The sequence below is a fragment of the Oncorhynchus clarkii genome, chromosome 5, assembly GCF_045791955.1.
Source record: "Oncorhynchus clarkii lewisi isolate Uvic-CL-2024 chromosome 5, UVic_Ocla_1.0, whole genome shotgun sequence".
In the NCBI taxonomy this organism is placed as follows: Eukaryota; Metazoa; Chordata; class Actinopteri; order Salmoniformes; family Salmonidae; genus Oncorhynchus; species Oncorhynchus clarkii.
Window position 1 is genome coordinate 2,328,110 of NC_092151.1, and position 25,395 is coordinate 2,353,504.

At 43.8% G+C, this 25,395-nt stretch overlaps 1 protein-coding gene across 1 annotated transcript in view; it reads left to right on the forward strand.

Annotated features, from left to right (window-relative positions):
- Nucleotides 1–25,395, forward strand: part of LOC139408252 (A-kinase anchor protein 2-like) — a 109,274-nt gene that overhangs the window by 25,116 nt on the left and 58,763 nt on the right. The window contains exon 3 of the mRNA XM_071151929.1: nucleotides 17,275–17,348. Coding sequence (XP_071008030.1) covers nucleotides 17,275–17,348 — 74 coding nt within the window. The remainder of the gene's footprint in view (nucleotides 1–17,274; nucleotides 17,349–25,395) is intronic.

Consider the following 25,395-nt stretch of genomic DNA (forward strand, 5'->3'; position numbering starts at 1 on the left):
ACATGTCTGACACAGTGAGAACATGTCTAACTAACACAGTGAGAACATGTCTAACTAACACAGTGAGAACATGTCTAACTAACACAGTGAGAACATGTCTGACACAGTGACACAGTGAGAACATGTCTGACACAGTGAGAACATGTCTAACACAGTGAGAACATGTCTGACACAGTGAGAACATGTCTAAAACAGTGAGAACATGTCTGACACAGTGAGAACATGTCTAACACAGTGAGAACATGTCTGACACAGTGAGAACTTGTCTAACACAGTGCTAACATGTCTAACACAGTGAGAACATGACTAACACAGTGAGAACATGTCTAACTAACACAGTGAGAACATGTCTAACTAACAAATTGAGAACATGTCTGACACAGTGAGAACATGTCTGACACAGTGAGAACATGTCTAACTAACACAGTGAGAACATGTCTAACACAGTGACACAGTGAGAACATGCCTGACACAATGAGAACATGTCTGACACAGTGACACAGTGAGAACATGTCTAACTAACACAGTGAGAACATTTCTAACACAGTGAGAACATGTCTGACACAGTGAGAACATGTCTAACACAGTGACACAGTGAGAACATGTCTGACACAGTGAGAACATGTCTGACACAGTGACACAGTGAGAACATTTCTAACACAGTGAGAACATGTCTGACACAGTGAGAACATGTCTGACACAGCGAGAACATGTCTAACACAGTGAGAACATGGCTGACACAGTGAGAACATGTCTGACACAGTGAGAGCATGTCTAACACAGTGAGAACATGTCTAACACAGTGAGAACATTTCTGACACAGTGAGAACACGTCTGACACAGTGACACAGTGAGAACATGTCTGACACAGTGAGAACATGTCTGACACAGTGACACAGTGAGAACACTTCTGACACAGTGAGAACACGTCTGACACAGTGACACAGTGAGAACATGTCTAACACAGTGAGAACATGTCTGACACAGTGAGAACATGTCTGACACAGTGAGAACATGTCTGACACAGTGAGAACATGTCTAACACAGTGAGAACATGTCTGACACAGTGAGAACATGTCTAACACAGTGAGAACATGTCTAACACAGTGAGAACATGTCTAACACAGTGAGAACATGTCTAACTAACAAAGTGAGAACATGTCTGACACAGTGAGAACATGTCTGACACAGTGAGAACATGCCTAACACAGTGAGAACATGTCTAACTAACACAGTGAGAACATGTCTGACACAGTGAGAACATGTCTAACACAGTGAGAACATGTCTGTCACAGTTACACAGTGAGAACACGTCTGACACAGTGAGAACATGTCTAACTAAAACAGTGAGAATAGTGACATGTCTAACTAACACAGTGAGAACATGTCTGACACAGTGAGAACATGTCTGACACAGTGAGAACATGTCTAACACAGTGAGAACATGTCTAACACAGTGAGAACATGTCTAACACAGTGAGAACTTGTCTAACACAGTGAGAACTTGTCTGACACAGTGAGAACATGTCTGACACAGTGAGAACATGTCTAACACAGTGAGAACATGTCTAACACAGTGAGAACTTGTCTAACACAGTGAGAACTTGTCTGACACAGTGAGAACATGTCTGACACAGTGAGAACATGTCTAACACAGTGAGAACATGTCTAACACAGTGAGAACTTGTCTGACACAGTGAGAACATGTCTGACACAGTGAGAACATGTCTGACACATGTCTGACACAGTGAAAACATGATCTGACAATTACAACAATACTGAATGAACACTTATTTTAACTCAATATAATACATCAATAAAATCTATTTAGTCTCAAATAAATAATGAAACATGTTCAATTTGGTTTAAATAATGCAAAAACACAGTGTTGGAGAAGAAAGTAGAAAGTGCAATATGTGCTATGTAAGAAAGCTAACGTTTAAGTTCCTTGCTCAGAACATGAGAACATATGAAAGCTGGTGGTTCCTTTTAACATGAGTCTTCAATATTCCCAGGTAAGAAGTTTTAGGTTGTAGTTATTATAGGACTATTTCTCTCTATACCATTTGTATTTCATATACCTTTGACTATTGGATGTTCTAATAGGTGCTTTAGTATTGCCAGCCTCATCTCGGGAATTGATAGGCTTGAAGTCATAAACAGCGCAATGCTTGAAGCATTGCAAAGGGCTGCTGGCAAACGCAGTAGAGTGCTGTTTGAATGAATGCTTATGAGCCTGCTGGTGCCTACCACCACTCAGTCAGACTGCTCTATCAAATCATAGACTTAATCATAATAAACACACAGAAATATGAGCCTGCTGGTGCCTACCACCACTCAGTCAGACTGCTCTATCAAATCATAGACTTAATTATAATAACACACAGAAATACGAGCCTTAGGTCATGAATATGGTCAAATCCGGAAACTATCATTTAGAAAACAAAACGTTTATTCTTTCAGTGAAATACGGAACCGCTCCGAAGTTGAAGTCGGCTTTGATTCGATGGTAAATCAACAGGCACCGCATTGATTATATGCAACGCAGGACAAGCTAGTTAACCTAGTAATATCATCAACCATGTGTGGTTAACTAGTGATTATGTTAAGATTGATTGTTTTTTATAAGATACGTTTAATGCTAGCTAGCACCTTACCTTGGCTCCTTGCAGCCACAAGGTCCTTTTGCCGCTGCACTCGCTTAACAGCCACGCAGTCTCCTCATGGAATGTAATCGGCCATAATCGGCGTCCAAAAAGGCAGATAACCGATTGTTATGAAAACTTGAAATCGGCCCTAATTAATCGACCATTCGGTCAATTTCTAGTTAACATGGTGCTAACAATTGTGGGATCTGGCTTAGCTCTGCACAAGCCCACCACAAATATACAGTGGGGCAAAAAAGTATTTAGTCAGCCACCAATTGTGCAAGTTCTCCCACTTAAAAAAATGAGAGAGGCCTGTAATTTTCATCATAGGTACACTTCAACAATGACAGACAAAATGAGAAAAAAAATCCAGAACCTCACATTGTAGGATTTTTAATGAATTTATTTGCAAATTATGGTGGAAAATAAGTAAACAAAGTTTATATTTGAATCAGAATCCCATGACGTACAGTGAGGTATTGATGGCAGAATAGATGGATGCAGTTCAATGCTTGATTAATATAATTAACTTTTTGCTAGTCCAAAACAAAATCCCAATGAGGTTTTAAATCCCAATGAGGTACATTGTTTGCTGCCTCCATTCACTGCTTCAGAGACAGGACTGGGGTCGAGAAAAAGATCTGGGGAACGATACCAAAACATTTCTGCAGAAATTGAAGGTCCCCAAGAACACAGTGGCCTCCATCATTCTTAAATAGAAGAAGTTGGGAACCGCCAAGACTCTTCCTAGGGCTGGCTGCCCGGACAAATTCAGCAATCTGGGGAGAAGGGCCTTGGTCAGAACTCCAGAGTTCCTCTGTGGAGATGGGGAAAACTTCCAGAAGGACAACCATCTCTGCAGCACTCCACCAATCAGGCCATTATGGTAGAGTGGCCAGAAGGAAGCCACTCCTCAGTAAAAGGCACTTGACAGCTCACTTGGAGTTTGTCAAAGGCACCTAAAGGACTCTCAGACCATGAGAAACAAGATTGGTCTGATGAAACCAAGACTGAACTCTTTGGTCTGAACGCCAAGCGTCACGTCAGGAGGTAAGTTGGCACCATCCTTACGGTGAAGCATGGTGGTGGCAGCATCATGCTGTGGGGATGTTTTCAGTGACAGGGACTGGGAGACTAGTCAGGATCGAGGCAAAGATGAACGGAGCAAAGTACAGAGATATCCTTGATGAGAACCTGCTCCAGAGCGCTTAGGACCTCAGATTGGGGCGAAGGTTCACCTTTCCACAGGACACTGACCCTAAGCACACAGCCAAGACAACGCAGGAGTGGCTTTGGAACAAGTCTCTGAATGTCCTTGAGTGGCCCAGCCAGAGCCCGGACTTAAATCCGATCGAACATCTCTGGAGAGAGCTGAAGATATCTGTGCAGCGATGCTCCCCATCCAACCGAACAGAGCTTGAGAGGATCTGCAGAGAAGAATGGGAGAAACTCCACAAATAAAGGTGTGCCAAGTTTGTACTGTCAATGGATGAGGGAAAACAACTATTTAATCAAGTTTAGAATAAGGCTGTAACGTAACAAAATGTGGAAAAAGTCAAGGGGTCTGAATACTTTCGGAATGCACTGTATGTGTTGGATAAAGTAGTTAATGACAGACTATTGAGTGGTTACAGTAGTTAATGACAGCCGGGTGATTCTACAATGTTTATTTTAGGGTGGAAAAAACAGTCACCTTAGGGTTCAACAACATTCCCAGAACAAAACGTTGTCTGTTCCCAGAAATGTTATTTAGGTTTTGTGGGAACATTGTGGGCATATGTCCAGTCACGCTCATATTATGATCATGTTTGTATCAGTGTGCACAAAATATTCTGTTTACAGAACATCCTTTCAGAGATCTTTAGAGGTTTCCGGAACATTTAATTAGGTTGTGGAAACCTTGTGGGCATATTATAAGAGATTAATTAAACACAAAATATTCTCATTTGTGATGTGAATAGCCATTAAATCTAGTAAAAGAGGACTAGTAAAGGAGGACTAGTAAAGGAGGACTGGTAAAAGAGAATAGAAAAGGCAGGAGCATGGGAAAAACACGCTGGTTGACTTGGAACATATAAGAGGAACTGGTACAGAGAGACAGGAAGCACAGGGATAAAGACACTGGTACAGAGATACAGGAAACACAGGGATAAATACACTGGTACAGAGAGACAGGAAAGACAGGGATAAATACACAGGCCCAGAGAGACAGGAAACACAGGGATAAATACACTGGCACAGAGAGACAGGAAACACAGGGATAAATACACTGGCACAGAGAGACAGGAAACACAGGGATAAATACACTGGTAAAGAGAGACAGGAAACACAGGGTTAAATACACTGGTACAGAGAGACAGGAAACACAGGGATAAATACACTGGTACAGGGAGACAGGAAACACAGGGATAAATAAACTGGTACAGAGAGACAGGAAACACAGGGATAAATACACAGGCCCAGAGAGACAGGAAACACAGGGATAAATACACTGGCACAGAGAGACAGGAAACACAAGGATAAATACACTGGCACAGAGAGACAGGAAACACAGGGATAAATACACTGGCACAGAGAGACAGGAAACACAGGGATAAATACACTGGTACAGAGAGACAGGAAACACAGGGATAAATACACTGGCACAGAGAGACAGGAAACACAGGGATAAATACACTGGCACAGAGAGACAGGAAACACAGGGATAAATACACCGGGGATAACAAGCGACAATAAGAGAGACAATAACAAGGACAGGTGAAACTGATCAGGGTGTGACATCTGGAGGGAAACATAATGGGGATGTTTTCCAATCTGTAGAGAAACATAATGGGGATCTATTCCAACTCCTGTCCTCCTGTCCTCTAGTCATCTAGTCCTCCTGTCCTCCTGTCCTCTAGTCATCTAGTCCTCTAGTCCTCCTGTCCTCTAGTCCTCCTGTCCTCTATCCCTCCTGTCCTCTAATCCTCCGGTCCTCCTGTCCTCTAGTCCTCCTGTCCTCCTGTCCTCTAGTCCTCCTGTCCTCCTGTCCTCTAGCCTCCTGTCCTCTAACCCTCCTGTCCTCTAGTCCTCCTATCCTCCTGTCCTCCTGTCTTCTAGCCCTCCTGTCCTCTAACCCTCCTGTCCTCTAGTCCTCTGGTCCTCCTGTCCTCCTGTCCTCCTGCCATCCTGTCCTCTAGCCCTCCTGTCCTCTAGTCCTTCTGTCCTCCTGTCCTCTAGTCCTCTAGCCCTCCTGTCCTCCAGCCCTCCTGTCCTCCAGCCCTCCTGTCCTCTAGTCCTCTTGTCCTCTAGTCCTCCTGTCCTCTAGCACTCCTGTCCTCTAGTTCTCCTGTCCTCTAGTCCTCCTGTCCTCTAGCCTTCCTGTCCTCTAGCCCTCCTGTCCTCTTGTCCTCCTGTCCTCTAGTCTTCCTGTCCTCTAGCCCTCCTGTCCTCTAGTCCTCCTGTCCTCTAGTCCTCCTGCCCTCTAGCCCTCCTGTCCTCCAGCCCCCCTGTCCTCCAGCCCTCCTGTCCTCTAGCCCTCCTGTCCTCTAGTCCTCCTGTCCTCTAGTCCTCCTGTCCTCTAGCCTTCCTGTCCTCTAGCCCTCCTGTCCTCTTGTCCTCCTGTCCTCTAGTCTTCCTGTCCTCTAGCCCTCCTGTCCTCCTGTCCTCTAGTCCTCCTGCCCTCTAGCCCTCCTGTCCTCTAGTCCTTCTGTCCTCCTGCCCTCCTGTCCTCTAGTCCTCCTGTCCTCTAGCCCTCCTGTCCTCTAGCCCTCCTGTCCTCTAGTCCTCCTGTCCTCTAGTCCTCCTGTCCTCCTGTCCTCCTGCCCTCCTGTCCTCTAGTCCTCCTGTCCTCTAGCCCTCCTGTCCTCCTGTCCTCTAGTCCTCCTGTCCTCTAGCCCTCCTGTCCTCCTGTCCTCTAGTCCTCCTGTCCTCTAGTCCTCCTGTCCTCTAGCCCTCCTGTCCTCCTGTCCTCCTGTCCTCTAGTCCTCCTGTCCTCCTGTCCTCCAGTCCTCCTGTCCTCTAGTCCTCCTGTCCTCTGGCCCTCCGGCCCTCCTGTCCTCCACCTCAGGCCCAAGATGCACCACAACAGAGAGTAGACAGGGCATTGGGGGGGGGGGGACACACACCTCTTATTCAGTCCCCGAGATGCACCACATCAGAGAGTAGACAGGGGTATTCTAGTCAAAGCCAACACGTTCTAATAACAACAAACCTGGATAATTTTTTTCCTAGAGTGTGTTGAAGTTTCTACGTATATAAAACAATGATTTATAATTATTTAGGTTTTTATGCTACGTGTGATTACTTCAGGATGACAGCACGCGTCTGGTTTCAAAAGGCCTTAGTAGTTCAACTCAGAGACGATGGAATAATAACACAATATTAAGGAAGTCAATTCAGGGGGCAGCCGCCCCCCCCACCGGATTCCAACCCTGGTCCAACAACTGCCAACCCAATGCCTTCTCCGTTACACCAAGAGATCTGAACCGCCTGCTGAAGTTGCTAGGTGTTGGCTTAAGGTCGCTACAATATCCCTTCATTCTAAGCCAAGCACAATCCGCCACACCTGTTCTCTCGTCTTACAGAGTCCACCACTGTACTCACCAATCGACAAACCTCCATGATCGAATGAATTCAGACCACTAGCTAGCTATAAACGAGGAATGTTTTTCACATCTTCGGGAAGTGAGCATTTGTTAGTGAAGATGTTTTTGTGTGAAAAAAAATCTAGAAATATCACTGTCCCCGTCTGCAAATATGGGCCTTGTGTCCCAAAATGTCTCCCTATTCCCTACATAGTGAACCAGTTTTGACTGGACACTGGTAAAAAAGTAGTGCACTATATAGGGAATGTGGTGCCATGTAGAAGAACCCTCTGTGTTTTGAGTTGACGATAATAACCGTGAGTTTGTGTGTGAGGATGTACCGGGCCTTGACCGAATGCCGTTGAGCAGACAGTGTGCATCCCAAATGGCCCCCCATCCCAAATGGCCCCCTATTCCAACAGAGCACTACTTTAGACCCATCGGTGTGACGCTGAGGGCCCTGGGATCAGGTCAAACAGAGAGCATTATGGACAGAATAAGGTGCCAGGTTTCAGAACTAACCAAACAACAAACTAATACTTAATTTTGGAAAGCTGAGGTGCCATTTTTTTTTTTACAGTTATTTATGCTTACCATATTTTCTCTCTGTCTCTCATTCAACCTGTTCCTCCTTCATGCCCTTCAGTCCAGTCAAATCTGTCGGTGGTCTGGCCTGCTGAAGCAGTGATTTTTACCCTCTGTACGGTATAATAACCAGTCCAATAAACAGCAGTTGTTCAGTGTGCCTACCCTCCTGTGTCTTTGCTATGGTTCTTTCTCTAAAACACTGTTCTTCAATTATCAGGACACTAAACTATTCTAGCACTACTCTACTCTACCACTACACTACTCTACTACTACACTACACTACTCTATTACTACACTACACTACTCTACTACTACACTACAATACTCTACTACTACACTACACTACTCTACTACTACACTACTCTACCACTACACTACTCTACTACTACACTACTCTACTACTACACTACAATACTCTACTACTACATTACTCTACCACTACACTATTCTACCACTACACTATTCTACTACTACTCTACTCTACCACTACACTACTCTACCACAACACTAAACTATTCTAGCACTACACTAAACTACTCTACTACTACACTACACTACTCTACTACTACACTACTCTACCACTACACTACTCTACCACTACACTACTCTACCACTACACTACTCTACCACTACACTACTCTACCACTACACTACTCTACTACTACACTACTCTACTACTACACTACACTACTCTATTACTACACTACCTTACCACTACACTATTCTACTACTACTCTACTCTACCACTACACTACTCTACCACAACACTAAACTATTCTAGCACTAATCTACTCTACCACTACACTACTCTACCACTACACTACACTACTCTACTACTACACCACCTTACCACTACACTACTCTACTACTACACTACTCTACTACTACAATACTCTACCACTACACTACACTACTCTACTACTACACTACTCTACTACTACACTACTCTACCACCACACTACTCTACTACTACACTACACTACTCTACTACTACACTACAATACTCTACTACTACACTACACTACTATACTACTACACTACTCTACCACTACACTATTCTACCATTACACTATTCTACCACTACTCTACTCTACCACTACACTACTCTACCACTACACTACTCTACCACTACACTACTCTACTACTACACTACACTACTCTACTACTACACCACCTTACCACTACACTATTCTACTACTACTCTACTCTACCACTACACTACTCTACCACAACACTAAACTATTCTAGCACTAATCTACTCTACCACTACACTACTCTACCACTACACTACACTACTCTACTACTACACTACTCTACTACTACAATACTCTACCACTACACTACTCTACAACTACACTACACTACTCTACTACTACACTACAATAATCTACGACTACACTACTCTACTACTACACTACTCTACCATTACACTATTCTACTACTACTCTACTCTACCACTACACTACTCGACCACTACACTACTCTACCACTACACTACTCTACTACTACACTACTCTACTACTACACTACTCTACTACTACACCACCTTACCACTACACTATTCTACCATTACACTACTCTACCACTACACTATTCTACTACTACTCTACTCTACCACTACACTACTCTACCACAACACTAAACTATTCTAGCACTAATCTACTCTACCACTACACTACTCTACTACTACAATACTCTACCACTACACCACTCTACTACTACACTACTCTACTAAACCACTACACTACTCGACTACTACACTACTACTAAACTACTCTACCACTACTCTAACACTACAATACACTACCACTACACTACACTACTCTACCACTACACTACTCCACCACTACTCTAATACTACACTACTCTACCACTACACTTCTCTACTACTACACTACACTACTACTACACTACTCTAATATCACACTACTCTCCCACTACATTACTCTACCACTACACTACTCTACTACTACACTACTAACACACCACTCTACGACTACACCACTCTACCAGTACACTACTCTACGATTACACTACTATACCACTACACTACCACTAGTCAACCACTACACTACCACTACTCTAGCACTACACTACTCAACCACTACACTACTCTACCACTACACTACACTACTACCACAATACTCTCCCACTACACTACTCTACGCTACAACTACACTACTCAACTACTACACTACTCTACTACTACACTACTCTACCACTAGACTACCACTACACTGTTCTACTACTACACTACTCTACCTCTACACTACCACTACGCTACTCTACCACTACGCTACTCTACCACTACACTACTCTACCACTACACTACTCTACCACTACACTACTCTACCACTACACTACTCTACTACTACACTAGACTACTCTACTACTACACCACCTTACCACTACACTATTCTACTACTACTCTACTCTACCACTACACTACTCTACCACAACACTAAACTATTCTAGCACTAATCTACTCTACCACTACACTACTCTACCACTACACTACACTACTCTACTACTACACTACTCTACTACTACAATACTCTACCACTACACTACTCTACAACTACACTACACTACTCTACTACTACACTACAATAATCTACGACTACACTACTCTACTACTACACTACTCTACCAGTACACTACTCTACAACTACACTACACTACTCTACTACTACACTACAATAATCTATTACTACACTACTCTACTACTACACTACTCTACCACTACACTATTCTACCATTACACTATTCTACTACTACTCTACTCTACCACTACACTACTCGACCACTACACTACTCTACCACTACACTACTCTACTACTACACTACTCTACTACTACACTACACTACTCTACTACTACACCACCTTACCACTACACTATTCTACTACTACTCTACTCTACCACTACACTACTCTACCACAACACTAAACTATTCTAGCACTAATCTACTCTACCACTACACTACTCTACTACTACACTACTACTAAACTACTCTACCACTACTCTAACACTACACTACACTACCACTACACTACACTACTCTACCACTACACTACTCCACCACTACTCTAATACTACACTACTCTACTACTACTCTACCACTACACTACTCTACCACTACACTTCTCTACTACTACACTACACTACTACTACACTACTCTAATATCACACTACTCTCCCACTACATTACTCTACCACTACACTACTCTACTACTACACTACTAACACACCACTCTACGACCACTCTACCAGTACACTACTCTACGATTACACTACTATACCACTACACTACCACTAGTCAACCACTACACTACCACTACTCTAGCACTACACTACTCAACCACTACACTACTCTACCACTACACTACACTACTACCACAATACTCTCCCACTACACTACTCTACGCTACAACTACACTACTCAACTACTACACTACTCTACTACTACACTACTCTACCACTAGACTACCACTACACTGTTCTACTACTACACTACTCTACCACTACACTACCACTACGCTACTCTACCACTACGCTACTCTACCACTAGACTACCACTACACTACTCTACCACTACGTTACTCTACCACTACAACTACTCTACCACTACTCTGCTCTACCACTACTCTACACTACTCTACTACTACACTACACTGTTCTACTACTACACTACTCTACCACTACACTACTCTACCACTACACTACTCTACTACTACACTACTGTACCACTACTCTACCACTACGCTACTCTACCACTACACTACTCTACTACTACACTACTGTACCACTACACTACACTACTACCACACTACTCTACCACTACACTACCACTACACTGTTCTACTACTACACTACTCTACCACTGCACTACCACTACGCTACTCTACCACTACGCTACTCTACCACTACACTACTATACCACTACACTACCACTACGCTACTCTACCACTACACTACTCTACCACTGCACTACCACTACGCTACTCTACCACTACACTACTCTACCACTGCACTACCACTACGCTACTCTACCACTACGCTACTCTACCACTACACTACTATACCACTACACTACTCTACCACTACACTACCACTACTCTACCACTACACTACCACTACTCTACCACTACACTACTCAACCACTACACTACTGTACCACTACACTACTTTACCACTACACTACTGTACCACTACACTACACTACTACCACACTACTCTACCACTACACTACTCTACCACTACTCTACTCTCTGCCTTCTGGGTCCAATGCATCCCTACTATATCACCAAGCCATAACAACTAACTCCATAAACAGTGTAAATCCAAAATGGCATCTTAATCCCTATGTAGTGACCAGGTCAGTAGTTTCACTGCTCTAATAGGGTGCCATTTGGAAAGCAGCAACAGTCTGAAACCTTCCAGTACCACAACTATTGTAACTAACATCCCAACCACTTCCTGTTTCATATACTTCCTGTTTCATCTACTGATGCAACTACCAAGGCTGTTTTAGCGGACATTCATGACCAAGCTCAACACAGAGAGAGGTCAACACAGAGAGAGGTCAACACAGAGAGAGGTCAACACAGCTCAACAAAAAGAGAGATCAACACAGCTCAACACAAAGAGAGGTCCACACAGAGAGAGGTCAACACAGAGAGAGGTCAACACAGAGAGAGGTCCACACAGAGAGAGTTCAACACAGCTCAACACAAAGAGAGGTCAACACAGAGAGAGGTCAACACAGAGAGAGGTCAATACAGAGAGAGGTCAATACAGAGAGAGGTCAACACAAAGAGAGGTCAACACAAAGAGAGGGCAACACAGCTCAACACAAAGAGAGGTCAACACAAAGAGAGGGCAACACAGAGAGAGTTCAACACAGCTCAACACAAAGAGAGGTCAACACAGTGAGAGGTCAACACAGCTCAACACAAAGAGAGGTCAATACAGAGAGAGGACAACACAGAGAGAGGTCAGCACAGCTCAACACAAAGAGAGGTCAATACAGAGAGAGGACAACACAGAGAGAGGTCAGCACAGCTCAACACAAAGAGAGGTCAATACAGATCAACACAAAGAGAGGTCAATACAGAGAGAGGACAACACAGAGAGAGGTCAGCACAGCTCAACACAAAGAGAGGTCAATACAGAGAGAGGACAACACAGAGAGAGGTCAACACAGCTCAGTACACAGAGAGGTCAACACAGCTCAGTACACAGAGAGATCAACACAGCTCAGTACACATAGAGGTCAACACAGAGAGAGGTCAACACAGATCAGTACACAGAGAGGTCAACACAGCTCAGTACACACAGAGGTCAACACAGTTCAACACAAAGAGAGGTCAACACAGCTCAGTACACACAGAGGTCAACACAGAGAGAGGTCAACACAGATCAGTACACACAGAGGTCAACACAGCTCAGTACACACAGAGGTCAACACAGCTCAATACACACAGAGGTCAACACAGCTCAATACACATTGTGTTGAGCTGTGCTTACTCTAAGAAAGGTCAACCCAGCTCAATACACAGAGAGCTAAACCCAGCTCAATACACAGAGAGCTAAACCCAGCTTAATACACAGAGAGCTAAACCCAGCTCAATACACACAGAGAAAGGTAAACCCATCTTGTTTTTAAATCAATTCACAACATAATGAAAACAGCTCACTTGAAAACTTCTCCAGGATCAGTGTCCCCCTCGGTTGAGTTAACGTAGGCTAATGCGATTAGCATGAGGTTATAAGTAACAAGAACATTTCCCAGGCCATAGACATATCTGATATTGGCAGAAAGCTTAAATTCTTATTAGTCTAACTGCACTGTCCAATTTAGAGTAGCTATTACAGTGAAAGAATACCATGCTATTGTTTGAGTAGAGTGCACAACTTTCAACTTGAAAATGTATGAATTAACCAATTAGGCACATTTGGGCAGTGTTGATACAACATTTTTAATAGATATGTAAGAGTTCATTGGATCAGTCACTTTGCCCATACACTGATCCCATCTAGTGGCCAAAGTCTAAATTGCGCCTGGGCTAGAATAATACATTACGGCCTTTCTCTTGCATTTCAAAGATGGTACAAACTAACGGTTGTTTTTTCTTTGTATTTTCTTTTACCAGATCTAATGTGTTATTTTCTCCTACATTCCTTTCACATTTCCACAATCCTCAAAGTGTTTTCCTTTCAAAATGTACCAAGAATATGCATCTCCTTGATTCAGGGCCTGAGCTACAGGCAGTTAGATTTGGGAATGTCATTTTAGGTGAACATTTTTAAAAAAGGGGCGGGTCCTTTAACCCCCTACATATATTCTACGTGAAGAGGATATCCTAACCAATGTAACTGACAATGTTAGTTAGACCCACCCAGGTCAGATTAGGGTAAGCGCTGTGCTGTGATGTGACGTACTGCACCCTCCAGATGTGTCTCTAGACCCCAAAATCCCAAGGTTGGTGGAAGAGCAAGGAGGTCACTGAAAATATATTCAATCAAACCCACGCTGCAAAGTACCAGTGTTTCGGCACCATACAAAAACACACAATGTAGTGTGTGTGATCAGCTAACTGGGGACAGGCAGATTTTCCCACTAAAAAAAAACACACAATGTAGTGTGATCAGCTAACGGGGGACAGGCAGATTTTCCCACAAACCCCATAAATAATGTTTCTCTGATGGGATGACAAACCCCATAAATAATGTTTCTCTGATGGGATGACAAACCCCATAAATAATGTTTCTCTGATGGGATGACAAACCACATACATAATGTTTCTCTGATGACAAACCCCATAAATAATGTTTCTCTGATGACAAACCCCATAAATAATGTTTCTCTGATGGGATAACAAACCCCATAAATAATGTTTCTCTGATGACAAACCCCATAAATAATGTTTCTCTGATGGGATGACAAACCCCATAAATAATGTTCCTCTGATGATAAACCCCATAAATAATGTTTCTCTGATGACAAACCCCATAAATAATGTTTCTCTGATGGGATAACAAACCCCATAAATAATGTTTCTCTGATGGGATGACAAGCCCCATAAATAATGTTTCTCTGATGACAAACCCCATAAATAATGTTTCTCTGATGGGATGACAAACCCCATAAATAATGTTTCTCTGATGGGATGACAAACCCCATAAATAATGTTTCTCTGATGGGATGACAAACCCCATAAATAATGTTTCTCTGATGACAAACCCCATAAATAATGTTTCTCTGATGACAAACCCCATAAATAATGTTTCTCTGATGGGATGACAAACCCCATAAATAATGTTTATCTGATGGGATGACAAACCCCATAAATAATGTTTCTCTGATGACAAACCCCATAATTAATGTTTCTCTGATGACAAACCCCATAAATAATGTTTCTCTGATGACAAACCCCATAAATAATGTTTCTCTGATGGGATGACAAACCCCATAAATAATGTTTCTCTGATGGGATGACAAACCCCATAAATAATGTTTCTCTGATGGGATGACAAACCCCATAATTAATGTTTCTCTGATGGGATGACAAACCCCATAATTAATGTTTCTCTGATGACAAACCCCATAAATAACGTTTCTCTGATGGGATGACAAACCCCATAATTAATGTTTCTCTGATGACAAACCCCATAAATAATGTTTCTCTGATGACAAACCCCATAAATAATGTTTCTCTGATGGGATGACAAACCCCATAATTGATGTTTCTCTGATGGGATGACAACCCCCATAATTAATGTTTCTCTGATGACAAACACCACATAGGACATGCTGGAGAGAACAGTAATATGCTGACAATATGGAGCATGGGGAGGACAGGAGGAGTCATGGTAACAGATCAAGCTGTTCCTGGAAGACGCTACGGCTGCATCCCAAGTAGAATTTCCTATATAGTGCACTACTTTTGACCAGGGCAGATAGGGCTGAGAAGCAGCCTGGGCGCTCTCTCTCTCTCTGCCTCCCACCTAACCACCTCCACCTCACAGCTCCCTCCTTGATATACAGTCAGGCTACTGCCCTCTGTGGGAGAAAAGCATAGAATTAATTTATCTGAAGACAACACGGCAGGGTGGACTGGCCATCCGAGCGAATGCCAGATGGGCTGGTCCATTTTTAGCCCAGTGGACATGTCTAACTTTTTAATCTGGCTGTTAATGGGGACCTCAAGGAAAACAATAGGCCGATGTTGGGGCCTGAAAGGAGAAAATTGTCTGTTGTGTTTGAAATACCAGGGCCGATTTCTGGTCCCGGTCTGCCCCTGCAACAAGAGGTGACGGCTGGCCAATTCAATTAGGTGGCTCATGTAGCATGAACAAAGAAGAGTCAAACACACGCAACCCTATTGAGATAAAGCCAGAGATAATCACTGGTAGAACCCTGGAGGGACAGATTAGATTAAACATACTCTACTACAGCAGTGCCTCCTGTTCGTGGTCATCAATTTTGATGAATATTCATTAAATAATACATTTTGATGAATGGCATCTTCCATGCGAACCTCAGCTGGGAGAATCCCTGTGGGGCTTCAGTAAGCATAGCCAGTACAAAATGGGTAGCTACAGTACACACAGTGCTATATATGATGTCTTAGCAGCAGGGAGATACATTACTATATATGATGTCTTAGCAGCAGGGAGGTACAGTACTATATATGATGTCTTAGCAGCAGGGAGATACAGTACTATATATGATGTCTTAGCAGCAGGGAGGTACAGTACTATATATGATGTCTTAGCAGCAGGGAGATACAGTACTATATATGATGTCTTAGCAGCATGGAGGTACAGTACTATATATGATGTCTTAGCAGCAGGGAGATACAGTACTATATATATGATGTCTTAGCAGCAGGGAGGTACAGTACTATACATGATGTCTTAGCAGCAGGGAGGTACAGTGGTATATATGATGTCTTAGCAGCAGGGAGGTACAGTACTATATATGATGTCTTAGCAGCAGGGAGGTACAGTGGTATATATGATGTCTTAGCAGCAGGGAGGTACAGTGGTATATATGATGTCTTAGCAGCAGGGAGGTACAGTGGTGATGGTGGTAATGAGGAAGGTAATGATGGTGATGATGATGATGATGGTGAATAATGTAGTGGTGGTGGTGATGATGATGATGATGATAATGATGATGATGATGGTGAATAATGTAGTGGTGGTGGTGGTAATGATGTAGTGGTGGTGGTGGTAATGAATGATGATGGTAAATAATGTAGTGGTGATGGTGGTAATGATGATGATGATGGTAATGATGATGATGGGGATGATGATGATGATGAGGAGGAGGATGATGGTAATGATGATGATGATGATGAAGGTAATGGTGATTGAATTGATGATGGTGATGATGATGGTGATGATGATAGTGATGATGGTGATGCTGATGGTGATCTCATCAGTGTTATGGTGTTCTTTCTCTAGTTAAAGGGCGGACTCCACAAGTCCCCATGGCTACAGGAAACGGAATCATGTCTAAACCAGCCCTCACAGCTATGGTGAGTCCCTCAATGAATGAATGAATGAATGAATGCATGCATGCATGCATGCCTGTCTGTCTGTCTGTCTGTCTGTCTGTCTGTCTGTCTGTCTGTCTGTCTGTCTGTTCAAGAGACTATTGGCATGGGAAACTTATGTTAACATTGCCAAAGCAAGTGAAGTAGATAATAACTAAAGTGAAATAAACAATAAAAATGAACAGTAAACATTACATTCACAGAAGTTTCAAAAGAATACAGATATTACAAATGTCATATTATGTATATATACAGTGTTGTAACGATGTGCAAATGGTTAAAGTACAAAATGGAAAATATATTTTTTTTATTTTATTTTATACACCTTTATTTAACCAGGTAGGCCAGTTGAGAACACCTTTATTTAACCAGGTAGGCTAGTTGAGAACACCTTTATTTAACCAGGTAGGCCAGTTGAGAACACCTTTATTTAACCAGGTAGGCCAGTTGAGAACAAGTTCTCATTTACAACTGCGACCTGGCCAAGATAAAGCAAAGCAGTTCGACGAAACATGGGATAAACAAACGTACAGTCAATAACACAATAGAAAAATCTATATACAGTGTGGGAAAATGAAGTAAGGAGGTAAGGCAATAAACAGGCCATGGTAGTGAAGTAATTACAATTTAGTAAATAACACTGGAGTGATATAAATGTGCAGATGAGGATGTGCAAGTAGAGATACTGGTGAGTAAAATAAAAAAGTGGGTAGTATATGGGGCTTTGGTGACTAAACGGACGGCACTGTCATAGACTGCATCCAGTTTGCTGAGTAGAGTGTTGGAGGCCATTTTGTAAATGAGATCGCCGAAGTCAAGGATCGGTAGGATAGTCAGTTTTACGAGGGTACGTTTGGCAGCATGAGTGAAGGAGGCTTTGTTGCGAAATAGGAAGTCGATTCTAGATTTAATTTTGGATTGGAGATGCTTAATATGAGTCTGAAAGGAGAGTTTACAGTCTAGCCAGACACTTAGGTATTTGTAGTTGTATTTGTAGTTGTCCACATATTCTAAGTCAGAGGTCGACCGATTAATTGGAATGGCAGATTAATTATGCCGATTATGCCATAAAAATAAAAAAAAATGTTTACACCTTTATTTAATCTTTATTTAACTAGGCAAGTCAGGTCAGGGGCAGAACGACAGATTCTCACCTTGTCAGCTCAAGGGATCCAATCTTGCAACCTTACAGTTAACTGGTCCAACGCTCTAACCACCTGCCTCACGAGGGGCCCGCCTGTTACACGAATGCAGTAAGAAGCCAAGGTAAGTTGCTAGCTAGCATTAAACTTAATGAATCATATTCACTAGATATAACAACACATGGTTGATGATATTACTAGTTTATCTAGCATGTCCTGCGTTGCACATAATCGATGCAGTGTGCATTCGGGAAAAAGGACTGTCGTTGCTCCAACGTGTACCTAACCGTAAACACCAATGCCTTTCTTAAAATCCATACACAGAAGTATATATTTTTAAACCTGCATATTTAGCTAAAATAAATCCAGGTTAGCAGGCAATATTAACCAGGTGAAATTGTGTCCCTTCTCTTGCGTTCATTGCATGCAGAGTCAGGGTATATGCAACAGTTTGGGCTGCCTGGCTCATTGCGAACTAATTTGACAGAATTTTACGTAATTATGACATAACATTGAAGGATGTGCAATGTAACAGGAATATTTAGACTGATGGATGCCAAAATATGGAACAGTTCCGTATTTCACTGAAAGAACAAACGTTTTGTTTTCGAGATGATAGTTTCTGGATTCAACCATATTAATGACCTAAGGATCGTAAGTCTATGATTTGATAGAGCAGTCTGACTGAGCGATGGTAGGCACCAGCAGGCTCTGAAGCATTCATTCAAACAGCACTTTTGTGCGTTTTGCCAGCAGCTCTGCTGTTTATGACTTCAAGCCTTTCAACTCCCGAGATTAGGCTGGTGTAACGATGTGATGTGAAATGGCTAGCAAGTTAGCGGGGTGCGCGCTAATAGCGTTTCAAACGTCACTCGCTCTGAGACTTGGAGTAGTTGTTCCCCTTGCTCTGCATGGGTAACGCTGCTTCGAGGGCGGCGGTTGTCATTGTCTTTCCTGGACTTTAGAAAGGCAGGGCAGGATGGATACAGGTCTGTAACAGTTTGGGTCTAGAGTGTCTCCCCCTATGAAGAGGGGTACGAAAGAGAGGTTGAACAGACTAGTAATAGGGATTGCAACAATGGCGGCTAGATTGTCTAGCCCAGCTAATTTGTAGGGATCCAGATTTTGCAGCTCTTTCAGAACATCAGCAGTCTGGATTTGGGTGAAGGAGAAGTGGGGGGGAGGGGGCTTGGGCCAGTTGCTGCGGGGGGGTGCAGAGTTGTTGGCTGGGGTTGGGGTAGCCAGGTGGAAAGCATGGCCAGCCATAGCCACGGGGACTATTCGATGCTAGTGCTGTACACCACAGAATATTTTTTGTGCTGGTCAAGTGCATTCAAGTCTGGAGTGGAGTGTTCTTAGTTCAACATTTTTTGAAAGGGGAATGCTTATTTAAGATGGTTAGGAAAGCACTTTTAAAGAACAACCAGGCATCCTCTACTGACGGGATGAGGTCAATATCCTTCAGGGATACCCGGGCCAGGTTGATTAGAAAAGTCTGCTCGCAGAAGTGTTTTATCTGAGATCCTGATCGCTGAGATCCTGGTTGAAGACAGCAGAGGTGTATTTGGAGGGCAGGTTGGTCAGGATTATATCTATGAGGGTGCCTATGTTTATGGATTTAGGGTTGTACCTGGTAGGTTCCTTGATAATTTGTTTGAGACTGAGGACCTCTAGCTTAGATTGTAGTATCGCCGGACTGTTAAGTGGATCCCAGTTTAGGTCACGTAACAGTACGAACTCTGAAGATAAATGGGGGGCAATTACATATGGCCTCCAGGGCACAGCTGGGGGCTGAGGGGGGTCTATAACAAGTGGCAACATTGAGAGACTTATTTCTTGAAAGGTTGATTTTAAAAAAGTAGAAGCTCGAACTGTTTGGGCACAGACCTGGATATATGGGTTGTATTTACAATGGTGTTTGTTCTTCACTGGTTGCCCTTTTCTTGTGGCAACAGATCACAAATATTGCTTCTGCGATGGCACACTGTGGTCTATCGCCCAGTAGATATGGGAGTTTATCAAAATCGGGTTTGTTTTCAAATTCTTTGTGGATCTGTATAATCTGAGGGAAGTATGTGTCTCTAATATGGTCATACATTTGGCAGGTGGTTAGAAAGCGCAGCTCAGTTTCCACCTCATTTTGTGGGCAGTGAGCACATAGCCTGTCTTCTCTTGAGAGCCAGGTCTGCCTACAGCGGCCTTTCTCAATAGCAAGGCTATGCTCACTGAGTCTGTACATAGTCAAAGCTTTCCTTACGTTTGGGTCAGTCACAGTGGTCAGGTATTCTGCCACTGTGTACTCTCTGTTTAGGGCCAAAAAGCTCCATTTTATACATTTTTTATTAATTATCTTTTTGATTTCTCATGATTTGGTTGGGTCTAATTGTGTTGCTGTCTTGGGGCTCTGTGGAGTCTGTTTGTGTTTGTGAACAGAGCCCCAGGACAGCAACACAATTAGACCCAACCAAATCATGAGAAACCAGGACCAGCTTGCTTAGGGGACTCTTCTCCAGGTTCATCTCTCTGTAGGTGATGGATTTGTTATGGAAGGTTTGGGAACCGCTTCCTTTTAGGTGGTTGTAGAATTTAACGGATCTTTCTGGTCTGTAAAAGTTGATTCTAAGATTTATATTTCATCATGTATATATTTTTGCTGTTTGTTCTTTACCAGAAAGATTGGAGAAGTGGTTTACATACATCTCCATTTTTGATAGATATTTATTTGTTTTGTTGCTTGTTTAGTTTTTTCCAATTTTCCCAGAATTGTTTTTATTTAACATTTATTTAACTTGGCAAGTCAACAAATTCTTATTTGATAAGAACAAATTCTTATTTTCAATGACAGCCTACCTGCCTTGTTCAGGGACAGAATGACAGATTTTTACCTTGTCAGCTTGGGGATTCGATTCATCAACCTTTTGGTTATTGGCTGTGAGCGGACCAAGTAATTGGGCGTCACTCTAAAGCGGGAAGGTAGAATAAACGAGTCAGGAGTAGGTTTTCTTGATTGAACACAGTTCTCTATTGAGGGAATTTGGTCAACACAAGCATTCCAACATAATCAATGAAAATCTTCCAAGGAAAAACATACATCTTCTTCTCCAGATGAAACAGGAACATAATAGGATTATCTTTAAACTACAACAAAAAGTCACGGGATTGTCACCGTCTTAGTGGTTCTTCCTGGATAGCTCCTCTCTCTCGGTGGCCATCTTCCAGAGATAGTTTCCCCCCCTCTCTGCTGGTTCCATTCTCTCTCTTATAGGGGAAGGAGAGTATGTCATTAGTACCGTCAGCTGTGCTTAATTGCCTCTGGTTGCCTTGTCTACCATGCCTGGTTGGGCTACTATCCATGAGCCCAGCCTGCCCTCTGGTGGTCCTTCCACATACCTTCCCCCCCAGGACCGAACCGGAGGGTCGGGCGCCAGATGCACCGTCTTGGTCACGTCGGGACAGCGCGTCTGGAAAGAGAACGGTTGTAAAGACAAAAACCATCTGGCTATTCTGTTGTTATTGTTTCTCTTACCAGCCATCCACGTGAGGGGTGCATGGTCAGTAACTAATGCAAACCTCCGACCCAGTAGGTAGTACCGGAGATAATCGAGGGCCCACTTGATGGCTAAGGCCTCTTTCTCTACGGTCGCATACCTCTGTTCCCGATCGCTGAGCTTCCTACTAATGAAGAGAATCGGCTTCTCTTCTTCACCTTTACCCTGAGCTAGTATGGCCCCGAGCCCTGTATCCGAGGCGTCGACCTGCACAATGAACTCTTGTGAGAAGTCCGGAGCCTGTAGAACGGGATCAGAACACAGGCCATCTTTTAGCAATTGAAAGGCCTCTTCCGTCTCGTCTTTCCACTCTACCTGGTTTGGCAGGTTTTTCCTGATGAGGTTTGTGAGGGGGTTGGCAATGGTTGCATATCCCGGGATAAAACGGCGATAATATCCTGTTATCCCTAAGAAGGCCCGAACGTCTCGCTTGGTCCGGGGTCGAGGCCAGTCACGAATTGCCCTGGTCTTCTCTGCCTGTGGGCGTATTTTCCCATTCCCCACGGTGTACCCCAGGTATTCTGCTTCGGACAGGCCCAGGCAGCATTTATTTGGATTGGCTGTCAACCCTGTGGCTTCCAAACTCAAGAGCACCGCTCGTAATCGCAGGAGGTGACTATCCCAGTCCTCGCTGTGGATGACCACACCGTCTATGTACGCCGCTGCATACTCTTGATGGGGCCGTAGAATGGCATCCATGAGGCGTTGGAAGGTTGCAGCGGCACCGTGCAGTCCGAAGGGCATCCTCACATACTGGAAAAGCCCCTCTGGGGTGGCGAAGGCAGTCTTTGGGCGATCCTCCGGAGCCACCGGCACTTGCCAATATCCCTTCGTCAAATCCAGGGTAGTGATGAACTTGGCCTTTCCTAAGCGCTCCAAGAGTTCATCCACGCGGGGCATGGGATAAGCATCGAATGTAGAGATGGCATTCACGCCTCTAAAGTCGTTGCAGAGTCTCATACTACCATCGGATTTGGGGACCAGGACTATGGGACTGGACCAATCACTCGTCGAGGGCTCGATCACGCCCGTCCTCAACATCTCCCTCACCTCTTTCTTAGCGATGACTCGGCGAGCCTCAGGAATCCTGTAAGGGCGGATATGCACCTTCTTGCCGGGTTCAGTGTGGATATGGTGGAACAAGACATCTGTTTGTCCTGGGAATGGAGAGAATATTCGACCGAAGTTCATAATCAGCTTGTCTAGCTGTCTTGACTGCTCTGGTAGGAGAGTTTGGCCACGGTGCACCTGTGGTAGAGCCTCCTCTTTTCCTTTGCCCTCCAGGGCCATCAAAGCCACCTCCTCCTCTCGTCCATGGTACGTATTCAGCAGGTTTATGTGATAGAGTTGGACCTTCTTCCTCCTGTCAGGTTGCTTGATGAGGTAATTGACCGGTGAGACCCTTTTCATTACCTCCACTGCGCCAGCAAGCGATGTTCGGCCGTGGGCACAAGCACCATCACTCTCTCTCCCACGGTGAACTCACGGGGCATCGCGGACTTATCATAGGCCCGGCCTTGGGTCCTTTGGGCTTTCTCCATATGCTCCTTGACTATGGGCCACACTGCTGACAGGCGGTCTCTCATCAGGGTAACGTGTTCTATTGTGGATCGAAAGGGGCATGGTTGGGTCTCCCAGGTCTCCTTGGCTAAGTCGAGGATTCCTCGACAGGGTCTGCCATACAGCAATTCAAACGGAGAGAATCCAGTGGATGCCTGGGGTACTTCTCGCAGGGCAAACATTAAGTGTGAGAGAAGCATGTCCCAGTTTTTCCCGTCTCGGGACACCACTGTTCTCAACATGCTTTTAATCGTTTTGTTCAAGCGTTCACACAACCCGTCTGTTTGAGGGTGGAATATGCTTGTACGTATCTGTTGAACCTGATATAACCGACACAAGTCCTTCATCAACCGGAACATGAACGGGGTTCCTTGATCGGTTAAGATAGTCTTGGGGAGGCCCACACGAGAGAACATCAGGAATAACTCCTTGGCAATTCCCTTTGACGACATGTTACGCAGGGGTATGGCCTCCGGGAACTTGGTAGCGTAATCTATAACCACTAGGATGTACTCGTGTCCTCTGGCGGATTTTGGGAGGGGTCCTACGAGGTCCATAGCTATGCGTTCAAAGGGAGTCTCTATGATGGGGAGAGGAATCAAAGGGTTACGTAGGTGTGGCCGTGGGGCTGTACGTTGACATTGATCACACGTCCTACAATACCTGGCCACATCCCGGGTGACCCGGGGCCAATAGAATCTCTGCATGATTCTGTCAATAGTCTTGTCTCGTGCCAGGTGTCCTCCTAGGACGTGGGAATGGGCTAACTGTAGAACTGTATCCCTGTATGGCCTCCCTTAGGTCTGGGTCTCTATGCTGCGAGGTGCCGAACTATCCCTTTAATTCCTGGGGCAGGTCGACCTCGGTAGAGGGTGTCGTGGAAATTTCCTCTATTTACCAAATCATGGGAGCAAACCACACACACAAGTCAGAGTTAGTTATAAAAGTCCATCTTAAAATTATATAAGCTCTATCACAATCCTGTGACTCTCAGATAAATTCAGTGTCTCTCAATGAATTCTCTGAGAGCCCCCTTACAATGCAACTGAGATCCTTTAATAGCAAAGAACACACATAGTCAGACAGCATAGACATAATTCATCTTTCAGCTTTGTCTCCTTACTCAAACCCCAGAACCATAAACCAATCCTCCAAATCAACAGGCATATATCAAATTGTCATTTAGATACAACCAACTCTAAATACAACCAAACCTGGACAAGCTCACGGAGAGGAGAGTGAGGCTATAGGTTAAGATAAAAGGGAGCATGAGAATGATTCCAGACACTGCCACCCTCCTTTCCCCACTAGAAAAAGGTAGGGAGTAAAAGATATGTTTACACATGATGACACTTTGACCTCTCCCCTCTCTGTGGCCCATGCAACTTAGTTTTGACATAGAACAGATACCTGCAACCTCGCCACAGCATTATACAAAAATACCATTCTGATGAGAAGTAACTTACACCCATTTGATGAATATAAAACATAGGACAAATGTTACCAACAAATTCTGAATCTTCCACGACAAGGGATGTGGAGGTTGTTCCACATCCCCATTAGGGGTGACCGAGGAGAATCCCTTCCAGGTTCCCTCCTCGGATGGAGCTTCAAATATATCCCTTAGCACCTGGTTGCTCCTTCCTTCCAGCGTTGTGTATAACCCTTCACATGTGTCTTCATCGGTGGTTTCCTGGAATATCTGTGGTAAACGTTGGGTCGCTATTTCTTCCTCTGCTGCAGAGGACGAGGACGCGGCTACGTCTCCTTGTAGGACTA